The sequence below is a fragment of the Jaculus jaculus genome, chromosome 6 (assembly GCF_020740685.1).
Source record: "Jaculus jaculus isolate mJacJac1 chromosome 6, mJacJac1.mat.Y.cur, whole genome shotgun sequence".
In the NCBI taxonomy this organism is placed as follows: domain Eukaryota; kingdom Metazoa; phylum Chordata; class Mammalia; order Rodentia; family Dipodidae; genus Jaculus; species Jaculus jaculus.
The window spans coordinates 119,621,387-119,635,362 of record NC_059107.1 but is presented as its reverse complement, the minus strand read 5'-3'; the positions used below and the strand labels follow the sequence as shown (position 1 = coordinate 119,635,362).

The 13,976-nt window shown below is 40.4% G+C and overlaps 1 protein-coding gene across 3 annotated transcripts in view; it reads left to right on the top strand.

Moving 5' to 3' along the window:
• Nap1l1 (nucleosome assembly protein 1 like 1) overlaps positions 1-1,046 on the top strand; it is a 36,361-nt gene extending 35,315 nt beyond the window's left edge. For all 3 annotated transcript variants that reach the window (XM_045152426.1, XM_045152425.1, XM_004650122.2), the window contains 2 exons: positions 203-272; positions 924-1,046. In XM_045152426.1, the coding sequence (XP_045008361.1) occupies positions 203-238 (36 nt within the window). In that variant the 3' untranslated portion in view covers positions 239-272; positions 924-1,046. The remainder of the gene's footprint in view (positions 1-202; positions 273-923) is intronic.
• Positions 1,047-13,976: the final 12,930 nt, after the last annotated feature.

Below are 13,976 nucleotides of genomic sequence, written 5' to 3'. Positions count from 1 at the left end.
GAATCCTGCATTGTAAAATTTGGCTTTACTGTAACATTTTAGTAATTTTATTAATACTTCAGTAAGTTTCCACTGTCCTGTACCATTTCTTAATTGGGCAAGAAGTTGGCAAGAGTGGGTTACTGTGATAATGAAGGTAATTACTGTTAAACTCCATTGAAGCAGGAAGAAGATAGATTGACTTGTTGTTTTCCTTTAACAGAAGGATCAAAACCCAGCAGAGTGCAAGCAGCAGTGAAGCAGGATGTTGTGGCCTTGAGGATAACTGCACTGTAATAGCCTAAACACAACTATCGTTTCCTTACAGCCTTATGTTTTTGTATTTTCTTGGTAGACTCAGTAAGTTTTTTTAAAGGAAAGGAGTATTTTAAAGACCATTTGTTCTCCCTGGCATTTTTACTGGTTTTTCTGTCAGATGTGTTGAATGCACGATCCCCTCCTGCATGTTCATTATTGCTGCAGTTTGGTTCTTACAGAATATTTTTATCACATAGCTACTGGAAAACTACTCTGAAAATCAACAGCTCTTCAACACTTTTTCCTTTTAGTGTGGCTGGATTTTTTTTGTTTGTGTGTGTGCGTGTGTATTTTTCTTCTCCTAAAGAAGCGCAGTAGTTTTCAGCTGATAGTAGAATGGGCTTAAACCTGCTTGCATTCATTGTGTTTTTCATGGTGGTGTTACAGGAATGCAGTGGCTTCTCTCAGACAATTAATTGGGGGAGGGAGGGTTGTGGTTAAGAATTTCCAGTAAGATCAAACCCAACAACAGATTTAATGGATTTTTATATTTTAGATGATATAAAAAAGACATCTTATAGTTAGTTACCACAGCAAGGGATATCTTTAGACATTAACCTGATTCTGTTTAAGTGTCCTTTTAAGTTAGAGTATATTAACTAAAGATTTTTTTTTCTTTGTGGTAGGGTCTACCTTCTGCTTTCCTGGAAAGGATGAATTTACATCATTTGATGAGCCTATTTCAAGTTTTTGTTGTTTGTTTGCCCATTTTTGTTTTTGCAGCTTAAAATAAAAATGTCACAATTTTAGTTCTTACAGGGTAATGTCTTAATTTGTACTGACTCAGGTTAGGGTTAGCTTGAATTAAGGATTGTGCCTAGTTTACCATATTATTGAACAACTTTGGAAGAGGGTTATTTGGAGGAGATAAGAAGCAAGTGCTTTAAAAACAGACAGACTTAAATGAAGTGATGCTTAAACTTTCATTTCCTTTCTGTTAGAGTATGTCCTTGACCTCTGTGGTTTATTCTAATCATCACTGCTTTAAGGATGAGTGTTATTTACCTGTGCTCGTGTTTACTGTGTATTAAGAATGGGTAGTACTGTTTATTTAACTACCTCACAGATGTGTAAAGGTGTTAGGTTAAATCTCATGAACTGTATCAATCTCATTAAAGACTCAAAATTTTGAGCCTCTTTGCACCACACTTAATATTCAGCATTTTACTTATAGCAGGCTTTGATAATTAAACTGGACAATGAAGTTTAAACACCTCTATCTGGATCTGGCCAGAGGACACTTTAGATTTTTATGTCGCTTGTTTAGTGAGAGTAGATGGGATCAATGAACTCTTTCAGAAGTTCAAGTTACCCATATATATTTCACATCAGCCCATGGTTGTAAATCCCATAGAGATGGTGGGACCAAACAGAACAAAGACCATTGCAGGGGAGGGTGCCATTAGGTTCAACACTGTAGAGCCGTGTTTAAAATACCTCAGGCTAATTACTGTTAATTTTTGAAGGAGTGAATTTTTTGACAGGGTAGACTAATTGGATTGTAATTAGAGGCAAGGAGTCTGTAGAGTTTCTGTTAATAAAATTTACATTGGGTTTATTTTTAGAGATGATAGTTTTTCTTTTTGAAAAGTTTCTATTAAGGTCTTAGAATGTGAGCACATTTTGTGTAGAAGCAGTCATACCTCTTCCTGGGTGTTTTTAACATAACTACTGGAAATCCTTAACCAATTACAAGATTTTTTTTTTTAATCTTTATTTTCAAAATAATTTGGTTGCTTTTAGGTCTCTGCTTCTTTTTTGGTAATCATAGTTCATCTATACATGACTTTTTTCTGAACATTAAAATTTGTAATCTAAAGATAGAATCCCATTTTTAATGGATTTAAAGAGCTAACAAAATCATCACTTTCATTCCTTTAGGAAATAGCTATTGGCCAAAGTGAAAAGGTAGATAACATTTCATCTTGTTATACAGTGGAGATGTGGTTTGCAGAGAAATTGTTTTCGTAAAATTGGGATTATAAGGGATGTCAGTGTTCACTTATGCCATATTATCAGTCCCAAATGCTTCTATTCCATTCCAGAAATCTGAAATAATGTAATTTGAAGTCCTTAATAAAATTGGATTTAATTTTATAAAATATACTGGTGAGATTTGAATTTTTTACAAATATACACAATTCTTTTTGAAGATTGGAGAACCAGGGGTGTTTGGTTGTCCTGTACTTAGCTCACCATGGCCTGGTGTATAGCAACCTTCCTAGCCCTGCTAGATTTGTTATGTGGAGAACACAAAGAAATTCCATAGTTTTTGACAGATTTTGGTCTTTGTCTGTAGACACTTCTGGGACACTAGTATTTTACATTCTCAGTTTCTTCTAGCCCATTTATTATGAAGGAGTTCTCTCAAATATATATGTATATATTTTTTTCCAACAAAAGGGTAGCATCCCAGATAGTCCTATAATGACAATCTTTGAGAAAGTACAAGAATCATGGTTAATTGTATAAGTGAACAGATGTTTCACATTGATGAGTTTAACCTGGATGCCTGAAAGTTACACCTTCAGTTTCTTAGAAGTTTTTTATGTTCACTACAGTAGTACTAGTACTGACTATCCTAGACAAGAAAAGATCTTAATTGTTTGAATTGGTGAGTTGTACTTAAGAAAAATGGGATTCTACCTCTTCCCTCTTGAGGTTATTTAACAACAAATTCATATGAAAAGGAGATATCAGCTTGGATGAAATATTTTCATTCTCTGAGTAGGTTAATGATAGTGACTGGTGTGTAGTAAAACTCTGACATAACAAAATAAACAGTACTTATATTACCGCTGCTTGTAAGACAGTATGAATTGATGGGGTTGAGTTGCAGGTTATTTCCATTAAAAATGACAACTTTTGTTTGTGAAAACCTTGTTTTGCCATAGAGAAATGGTAAGCCTAATATTCACATAATGGATGTTCTGATTTCAAGGCTTGGTTTCAAAATTTAGCTTATTTTTATTGGTTAGTCTTATAAAAAATTATAGCCTTTATATTTTGACTATTTGAATCAAGCCAATTGTTACTCTAGATGTACAGAATAGCTTAGGAAAACATAATTTCTTTGTAGGAAATCTATATGCTAGTACAATTTTTTAAATCTGCACTGTGTATGTACTTAGTAATTATGAGCTCACTTTTGTTTTGAATAAGTGTTCACAATTTAAGTAATTCACCATTTAAAGCACTAACTCTCTAATACCAGAAAAGAAAATGTACATGACGGTGATGAAATAATACTGAAGTTAGTAGATGTATACTGGTGATTTTGTATCCTGCTTTAAAAATCCAGATATTAAAATACAACCTGGATTAAAAAAAAAACTTATTGGGCTGATATAGGTTTATTACATGCCTTTAGATAAATGGGAACATCCTTGTTGGTCTATGAAAAATTATTTTTATTTAAAAGTACATTTGTTAGAAGTTTAAAATTGATGCATTTTCAAAACAACAGTCCACAGTGTCTTATTTCTTCTATTTGACATCCTATTGTGGCTTCACGTTTTTCAGTTACAAATAAGTTATGGAAATTTTTTTAAAAGTACATTTGACAAAGAAAGAGGAAGAGAGAGAGGGAATGGGCATACCAGGGCCTCTAGCCATTGCAAATGAACTCCAGGTGCATGCGCCCCCTTGTGCATCTGGCTAACGTGGGTCTTTTGGCTTTGTAGGCAACTGCCTTAACCGCTAAGCCATCCCTCTGTCTAGTCCGAGTTATGGACCTTTTTAAGTTAAGTATCAGAAGGATAACAATTTAGAAATAAATTGCTGGCAGGAAGTATCATTAATTACTTTAAATTTCATACTTGAAATTCAGCTTTTGCAGCTCCTAATGATGGGAAGCTCACAGTCGGTAAAGTTGCTTTAAAGTACTGCATTTGAATTTCTCATATTTGAAAGTTAAGTCAAGGAACTGGAATAAGTGATCTAAAATTCAAGTGCCCAGGACCAACCAACAGATTTAATGGAATTGTTTATGAAAGCTAGGCAGCTATCACCTAGATAACTGATAACTGGATTGGTAAGATAGTTTTGCCAGAATAAAACAGAACATTTAGCAGAGTTTTCAAAAACAAGTAGAAGTTTGTCACGTGTAGCTGAGCTTATGTGACCAAAGATGAAGATTACTAGACTAGTCTTCAGGTATCCGAAGGTGAGACTATTAGAAGGAGGGCCAGTTGAGCCTAGAAATGCCCAAGGGTCACCAAAAAAAGAACTGCAGAATAGGACGTGCGGTGGGGAGCTGGTAAGGCGGAGGGGAAGAGGTGTGTGTGTAGCAACGGTAGCTTGTGTGTTCAGTCTCCTCAGCTTAGGAAGCAGAGGCAGGCAGATGGTAAGTTCAGGCCAACTGAGCTGTGCAGGATCTAGTGAGGAGGAGTCCAGTTTGTTTATATTGGTTTTATAGTGATACTTGTGGGGGAACTGTTGGTACTGCAACTTTTTCTCTGGCACTGAAATTCATAAATTTTTGAAAGACTCCTGCCTATTTACTTGGGTCACTTGACATTTTACTAATATTTGTTCAGTATCTTCACATGCATAAACAAAGTCACTGGTTTTTATTTAACTACTTGATAGGAAATTTCAGATAGGATATGCTGTTTGCCTCTAATGTATGTTCCTCAGTATGAAGACTTCTTTATTGTTATTATTTATTTATTTGAGAGAGGGAGAGCCTCTAACCACTGCAAATGAACTTCAGACACATGCACCACCTTGTGCATCGAGCTTATGTGGGTACTGGGGAATCGAACCAGGGTCCTTCAACTTTGCAGGCATGCGCCTTAACCACTAAGCCATCTCTCCATCCCTGAAGACATCAATATCCAGAAATCTTAACGATGCAATTACAACACATTGTAATGGTTATGGCATTTGGATTTGGTTAGTGGTGGTCTGTGTGCAGTCAAGTACTTCTGTCCATTAAGGTTTGAAGAGGCTTTCTAGACTGTGGCCCTTTTCCTCTTTCACGCATGGAACAAGTCATTCTTCCAAGGACTACTACAGGTTTCCAAAGACTCTTCATTTCTTACAGTGGAGATTGTTTAGAAACTCCCTCATCTCTTAGAATGGGGAATGTTAGTAAAAACAGTCTGAGAAAAGGTAAGTTTTTTCATGTGGTTTTAGGTTCTTTGAAATAGAAGGGTTTATAAGTTGCTTGCCCAGCACACATGAAGCTGGTTTTTGATTTCTCACTACCACATGAAAACTAGGCCTCCTGGTACAGTGCTACAATGCCAGTACTCCATAGGTGGATGCAGGAGGATCAGAAGTTCAAGGTCAGTCTCAGCTACATAGCATATTTGAGCATAGTCTGTGACATTTGACAATCTCAGAAATTTAAATACATGCTGATTATATATTGAAGTTCAGTCCAACACAATAGGGTATTTTCCTAGCCATATTCAGATATATGTTTCTAACAACTTCTAAGTAGCATTAACTGATCCAAGTAGGAAGTTAGGTCAAGTACCTCTGAGTAAGAATGGAAAGGATGTACATGTTTGACTGAAACCTTGCAGTCCTTAAGTGTGTGCCATCAAACTAGTGGGTAAGTTTGAGAATAAAAAGCTTCACAGGTGTGAGTGGAATGATCTACTTGGGCGTGGGAGTCCATGAACCATTGTCACATAGCATCCAATATTTTTGTTCTGCTGTGATAGACTGACAAGCATTACAACATTAGTAAAGTACTTAAGGGTCGTGATATATCCCTAAACATAAAATTTCAAATTAATTGGTTTGATCTGTGGGTTGACTTCAAGAATTAACTTTTTTAAAGACCAAAGTCTTGGTAGGTGGTAATAGCTGCCATAACATGCATAAACACCAAGATTGAATAGTGTAGATAATTACCTGTTTGGACATTATTCATGTTTACTATAGAAAAACTGAATTTGCTGCCCTCAACTTCAAGGTCAGCTAGCTTTAAACAAACTAGTAGTTTTAAAATTGTTATTCTTTTGTCTTTTGACAATATCCAGAAATTAGTGAAATCAGACTTGATTTCTTTTGCTACAGTTTCACTAGCCCAGTTACAGCCCAGTGTTTACCCGGGTCTCTGGCATGTCTGAGATGCCTGTCTTAGGATCTGATGTGATTTTAGCCTAATAGGCCAGTCACACAAGTTTTGTCATTGCTCCTCAGCTGGCCTGTTCACTATGCGTAGAACCTTGAGAACAACTTTGAAATCTGCACCCCATCCCGTCCTGTATGTATTGTCAGTTACCTAATTCAGCAACAGAATCTTCAAGTCTCACTAGTGAATTTTTCTTGGCACATGGGCTCCTTGTCCTGTACCAACCCTATGCCTGTATTGAATCCTTGTGGCAATTTAAACTGATTCTCATTAGCCCCCTGTCTTGTTAGCCAAGGTGTTCAAGGTCTTTTGGAGTTGCCATGTTATGTTATATTGAGAAAACCACTAAAACCAACAAAGATTGTGTATGTACTAGAACCAGCTATGAGAGTGTGGAGTATATACCAGTATAAACCACCTGGTGCAGCTTAAGTAAACAGTTATTTTGGCTGGCTGGAATACTTTGCATCAACTGGGGTGCTGGTAGAGGGTGGGGATTGGAATCATCTAAAAGTTCTTGAGCACAGGTCTTGTGAATGCTAGTTCAGATCTCAGCTGTGATGTGGCCAGGATGCTGCCTGCATATTGTCTCAACCTTGTGGCTGTGGTCAGACCTAGCAGGGCACAAGTTTCCTCTTTTTTTTTTTTTTTTACCTTAGAGTTAAAAAGGTTTTGATTTTTTTAATTTATTTGAGGAAGCACAGGTGCACTTTGGCCTCCTACCCCTGCAAGCTGACTCCAGATGCATACACCACTTTGTGCATCTGGCTTTACATGGGTATTGGAGATTTGAACCCAGGTCATCAGGTTTTGCAAGTGCTTGTAACTGCTGAGCCTTCTCTCCATCCCAAGTCTTAACACCAATTCTGTGTTCTACTGGTTGAATTAGAATTTGTGGTGTGCCCGCCCCACAAGCCTAGCCAAGGTTGGCCTTGAACTGATCCTCCTATACCTTCATATCCCATGTGCATTATGTTTTTGTAGGCTTAGGGCTAGAGCTTCACGGTTATTCAGAAAGCAGCTTTTATGTTTCTGTCCCTGGCAAACTGCTTTATCCTTTCAGTGTCCACTGAGCTGTAAATGTCATGTGCAAGTTCTAGGCAGCAAGAAGCAAAAAGGCTATTGCTATTCAGCCTCCTTTGAAAACCTTTGACCCGCGCTTACAATGTCACAGGAAGGCACTTGGGAATTACAGCGTTTGCAGGCCGTACAGGTGGTGGAGTGAAAGTGATAAACCACTACAGAAGAGACAAAGAGCAGTGAACAGTGGCTGAATTAAAGATTACCAGTAACTAGAGAACCAAATGAAAGGAATAGGACAACTTTGTGGGGTGTTCAAGCCCAAAAGCATGGATATGTATCTTACCAAAGGTAGAATTAAGGAAATTTTTTGTAGCAAGCATTCAAGTAAGGTGGGAGAAAAGGCAAATCCTATTGAGTTTAAGCCATAACCCACAATTGTGGTGCAAGTAAACCAGCTATTTAACAGTATCCCTTAACTAGTCAGAAATTGATATTTTGGCATTTGAAATTCTACACTTTTTGCTTCTCAAGTTTGTGTAACTGGTTCTAACAAAGGTTATGCAAAATAAAGCAAAAAGTCTTAGATGAAAATATAGGGCTTTAGTGTTGGAGACATGGCTCAATGGCGAGAGGCACTGGTTGTAAAGCCTGTCACCCTGGGCCCTATTCCTCAGTACCCATGTAAAGCCAAATTCACAAAGTGACATAAGGGTATGGAGTTAGTTTTCAGAAGCAAGAGGCACTTGGCTTATAAGGGTGAAGATCAAACTCAGAGCAGACAACTTTAGTATCTGGTGAAGCAGTTACAATTTGGTAATCAGAATCTGAAATAAAATGTGATTAGGAAGAAACGGATTTGAGCTCTGGGTAGCAAAAGGCTACAGGGTTTGGCAAAGTCTATGTGATTGGAGTTAAAGATTGGTAGGGGTGAAAACTGAAGGTAAGGCTCATTGCCTTGCTTTCCATGCCAGGGGCAGGCGTTGGGAACTTGAGGTGTGATTTAAAATTATTCTGTGGTGTGGTGGGCAAGGACTAGGGGAGTGAGCTAGCATTAGAGCACTAACCCAGGTATTTGGTCCACTTGACATGTCAGAGAAATGATGAGCAAGACTGTTGGTAGAATACTAACAATTGACTAGCATTGCTTAGTCCACAAGTGAAGCTTTATGTACGTGTGGTGCTGGACCTCAGAACCAGGGCCTCATGTTACGCAGGTGCGCTAGCACAATGTAAACCTGTTCAGTACAGCGCCGTGCACTCTACTTGGCATTCAAGTGTGTTTCACAAGTCGACCGCTAGGAGGCATCAGTTCACCAGGCGTACCATAAAAGCAAAGGCCAGACGGAAGAAATTGAAATCTGTATTGAAGTTTATGTAACCTTTTCAAAACACGGCATTTGCGGGAGGGTGGAGGGGAGGGTTTGTAGAAATATTATACTATAAGGTATTCTCTTCGGAAACTGAAGAAAAATGTTTACAATGCATAGTGAATGTAGAATTTAGTTAGGACTTTTTCATAGGATATGAAGTTTAAACTTTTCTTTAAAAACTTTATTTTATATATAACAGGTTATACTCATTCTGTCATCCCTGCTCCTGTTATTCTGGGGGCCCTCCTCAGTGGGGTTATGGTATTCATTGTGCGGTCTTACAGTCTTCTACCTCCCTCTTCTGCAGTGTTCCCCAAGCTATGGCCGGCCTGTTTGCAGTCTGTCTTTTGAGTTCCACTCTCTAAGGAGCCCACCCTGGCCTCAAATTTGCACGTCTCCTACTTCATCTCCAGTTAACTTTTTTTTTTTAGTTTATTTTTATTTAACTTTTTAAAAATTAATTAGTTTTGTATTCAGCAAATACAGTCAGTTTGGTACCATTATTAGGCTCATCCATGACCTACCCCCTCCCCATTGGCCCCTCCTAGTTGAGGTATATGGGTCCTGCATTGTGGAGTTAGCCCACAGTTATGGGTAAGATAAATGGCTCTGCCTATCATGACCCAACATATGGCTCTGACATTCTTTCTGCCCCCCTCTTCCACAAAATTTCCCTGAGCCATGTTGGGTTCATTTTTGGTCTGCTTCAGTGATGAGGTGTTGGGGGCCTCTGAGGCTCTGGCTCTCTGATTTGGTATCCAGTTAACTTTTTTTTTTTAATTTTTATTTATTTATTTATTTGAGAGCGACAGACACAGAGAGAAAGACAGATAGAGGGAGAGAGAGAGAATGGGCAAGCCAGGGCTTCCAGCCTCTGCAAACGAACTCCAGGTGCATGTGCCCCCTTGTGCATCTGGCTAACGTGGGACCTGGGGAACCGAGCCTCGAACCGGGGTCCTTAGGCTTCACAGGCAAGCGCTTAACCGCTAAGTCATCTCTCCAGCCCCCAGTTAACTTTTTTGAAGTATTTAAAGATTTATTGTTATTTTGGATTTTCAGGTAGGATCTCGCTTTGATCCAGGCTGACCAGGTATTCACTATGTAATCTCAGGATGGCCTTGAACTCATGGAGCTCTTTCATGTGCCTCCCAAGTGCTGGGATTAAAGGCGCACGACCTCACTTTGGGGTGGGGGGTTCGAGGCAGGGTCTCACTCTGGTCCAGGCTGATCTGGAATTAACTATGTAGTCTCAGGGTGGCCTCGAACTCCCAGCGATCCTCCCACCTCTGCCTCCCAAGTGCTTTATTTATTTATTTACTTTTAAAGGTAGGGTGTCACTCAAGCCCAGGCTGTCCTGGAATTCACTATGTATTCTCAGCTTTGAACTCACAGTGATCCTCCTACCTGTCTCCCAAGTACTGAGAAGAAAGGTGTGCACCACCATGCCCAGTCTCCAGTTAACATTGTTTTTTGAGGTAGGGTCTCACTCTAGCCCAGGCTGACCTGGAATTCACTATGTAGTCTCAGGGCGGCCTCGAACTCGTGGCTATCCACCGACCTCTGCCTCCTGAGTGCTGGGATTAAAGGCATACACCGCCATGCCCGGCTCCAGTTAACTCTTGAAAGAGATTTAATCTAATATAAGGTTCCACTGCTGTCTTTGTTGCCAGCATTGGTTAATGGACTTTTACTCGAGTATTTGGCTATTTAATTGCCAAATAAAACTTACCAGTCCATTTCCATTACGATTCCTTAAACTTTTAATCTTATTATGCAGTTGAATTCTAGTTTATATGAATATCTCAATCCTGCTCAGAAGATTCAGGGGATTCAAGTTGATGGCATTTAAGGGATATAATTAAGATCAAGAGAAGCTGATTGTGCATTTAAACAACTGGTAACCAATCATCTTCCTGTCTGTCTACTGAGTGCTAGGCTTACAGGTGTGATTCTTGCTTTCTTGAAGAGTTTACATCCAAGGTGAACAGAAATAAGCAGCAGACATGATAAATGATTGACTATGTTAGACGATAATACATACTGCAGAGAAAAGGGGAATCTGGTGGTTGCAATTAGAGCAATCAGACAGGCCACATTGAGAAGGTATTTGAACAAAGTTAAGTGATTGTGATGAAGTTGCAAAGATTATTGAAGGGTAAAATTGGGAAGTGGCTGTTACAGTAACCCTGAAGAGAAATGATTGTGGTTAGGATCCTGGTGGTAATGAAATGAACTCAAGATGTACTTTGAAGAGCAAACCAGTGGGATTTGGCTAAATGTATTAAATGTATATTGAGAGGGAATACAAATGGCAAGACAGGCACCTTTTGTCACATTTGCCATTGTGCAGTGGAGAAGCCATGCATTAAAATATTTTCAAAAGTTGTGCCTAGTGAAGATGCTCAGTGCTCCTATCCTGGTATGCAAGAACCTGGAAAGCAATGCTTGCATTTATGTCAGAACACAACTTGTGAGCAGCACTGATTGTCAGCCCTTACTGGCCACTCATCTTCCCACCTCTAGTTCTGAAGTGTTGTAAGAAGCCTCCTGAACATTTGTGCAGACACTAGAACTTGCACATGTAATCTAACCATACTCCTTATACATCCATGTACACAGTAGTGATAATTCCCTAGAGTTATCTAGAAACCATTTAGGCTGGTTATTTGTAATCCTGAATATATATGACATCTAGAACACATGCTAATTATGGACTACTTTGCATATATGTGCAAATATATATATTTACTACAGTACACAGTCCTCAAGCAAGCTCAGAGCTGTGGATAAGAGCCTCTCTTAGCTATAGATTTAAGTGATAACTGTACTTCAGACCTTACTGAGCCACTTCCATCCAAGACTGTATTTGAATACTCCATTCCTGACTGCTGTAAGTTGAAAATATGAATTTGAGAATCTGGCACATAAGGAGACTGGCTGAGATCATCAAGGGAATGTGAAGGCCAGAGACCTGAGAGAGCACTCCCACATTAAACAGCTGGAAAGGAGATTGAGTGTCCAGACAGATTGAGAACTTGAGAATAATGACCTTGAACATAAATGAACTGTCAAAGAAGAGAATATAGCTGTCTGACGCTGCTGACAGCTTGATATTAACCAAGGGTACAATGCAGTTTGAAGTAGCCACTGTGGGGCTGGGGAGATGGCTCAGAAGTTCAAAATGTTTGAATTAGCCACTGCAAATGGACCAATGACTTAGGCAGCTTTCTAAATTTTCACACTTTGTCAGTGGCATTTGTGGGTGTTCACTATCAGTATAGCCAAGGACATTTTGTTTTTTTGAGATAGGTCTCACTCTAGCCCAAACTGACCTGGAATTCACTATGTAGTCTTAGGGTGGCCCCAAACTCATGGTGATCCTCCTGCCTCCTGAGTGCTGGGATTAAAGGCATGCGCCAGCACGCCCGGCTCCAGCCAAGAACTTTTAATGGTTATTACCTGTAAAACACTTTCTGTCAATGTATCTCATTAGCAGATGTGGCCATTTCAGTAAGGTGGTGCTGGCTGTTCAAAATCTCCCATTCTCAAGATTTCCAGTAACCATTCACTGTAGTCAGTGAGAGCATATTGCAAACGCATTCTGAGCAGATCTCAAAAATACTCATTGTGAAATAGCCAACAGGAAGTTTGGAGATTTAAAAGTCCTAGAATTAAGTGGTTGCTTTGGAAAATTGTTCTGTTCAGGTATTTTCACAATTTTCTGAGTTCTACTTAGGAAAACGGAATGTATTTGTTGCATCCTGATAAACTAGAGGCTAAGATAGCACCAAGTGAGTTTGACTTTCTCCTAAGAAAATGACTTAGACTTCTGGGTCCACTTTTTCCCAGCCCATGGACATATGTATATCAGCTACACCTTGCCTTAGAGACTGTGGGTTACAGATTTGAAGTATCCTTTCCAAATGAGCTAAAGCATGCCATTGTGTTAAAAAGATGGTCAGGTAGAAATTGTCTGGAATGCTCAATTGTCTTAAAAGGAACCAAACTAAGATATTGGGTATGATGTCTGTCAGTCGAATTGCAAATCTATACATATATATATGTGGATAATCACACTGGAAACCACACAACTGTAATGTTCTTTTTAAAAACTTATTAAACTAGTGGAGACCCTGAGATCCAGCCAAGTTCATTTTGGTAGTACTCAGAATTGGTTTGGAAATTAGCCCATTTAAACAGACATTGCGCCTTAGAGAAGGCCCTCCCTTGTTTAAAAGACATCTTTTATTCTCATGAGCATGGCGCACGAGGGTTGGCTGGCTCATCTTTCACTCTCAGTTCTCTGGAATTCCATATAACTAGCAGAAGAGCTGCTGTCCCTGTTCCCCTTTGGGCACGGCAGCAACCCTTACCCAGGTCAGCTGACTTGTCCACTCCGGGTGTAATTCGTGTGTGTCCTCAGGGTCGGAAGGGGCTCTCACTTAGGCTGCCCAAACAGGCTAGATCGCTTATGACTTGCCTTCTCTCACCAGCTTCTCTGGAAAATGGGAGTAAGTAGGACATTATCGACCTTCCCTGATCAGAGACTCAAACATCTGTCCCAGTAGGTGTTTCATAGAAGACTCAACAAAGGATGACCTGCCGGGCGTCTGGAGTGTTAATCTGTGGCTTAAGTGTGATTTACTGTTGCAGGCTGATGGGGGGGGGGGGAGGGTGTTCTAGGGGAGTTGACCACTGCCCGTGCTCTCTCGAGTCAAGGAAAGGCGGCATTCTACCCGAAGTGGGTCCTTTATCCCTGCCAGTATGCCACATTGGGCAGCCCTGTTCCAGCAAATTTTCTCCATTGACCATGAGCAAGAAAGTACGCTGAAAGCAGTTGTGTATGGGATGTTTAGGCGTCCGGAGGAGCCCCGCTTCCCCGGTCACCGCGCCCCTGCTAGCCCAGGCATTGCGGAAGCCCGGGTCCTCCTAGGAGGCAGTTAGCCCGGACCGCACGGGCCGGGGGGAGGCGGACGGCGGCGATGGCCTTCCAGCGCCCTAGGGGCGTCGGCATTGGCCGCCGGGCCGCGGGGACGACCCCGCGCTCGCCCCGAGCGCAGCCCAAGAGCGTTTCCGAAGCCCGGTTCCCGCTGCCTCCCCGAGCCCGAGCGCGGAAGCCAGCCCGTGGGCGGTGGCGAGAGGCGGAGCCCGGGCGCGGGGGCGTGTCGGCGCGAATTGGGGAAGGCCCCAAGTTA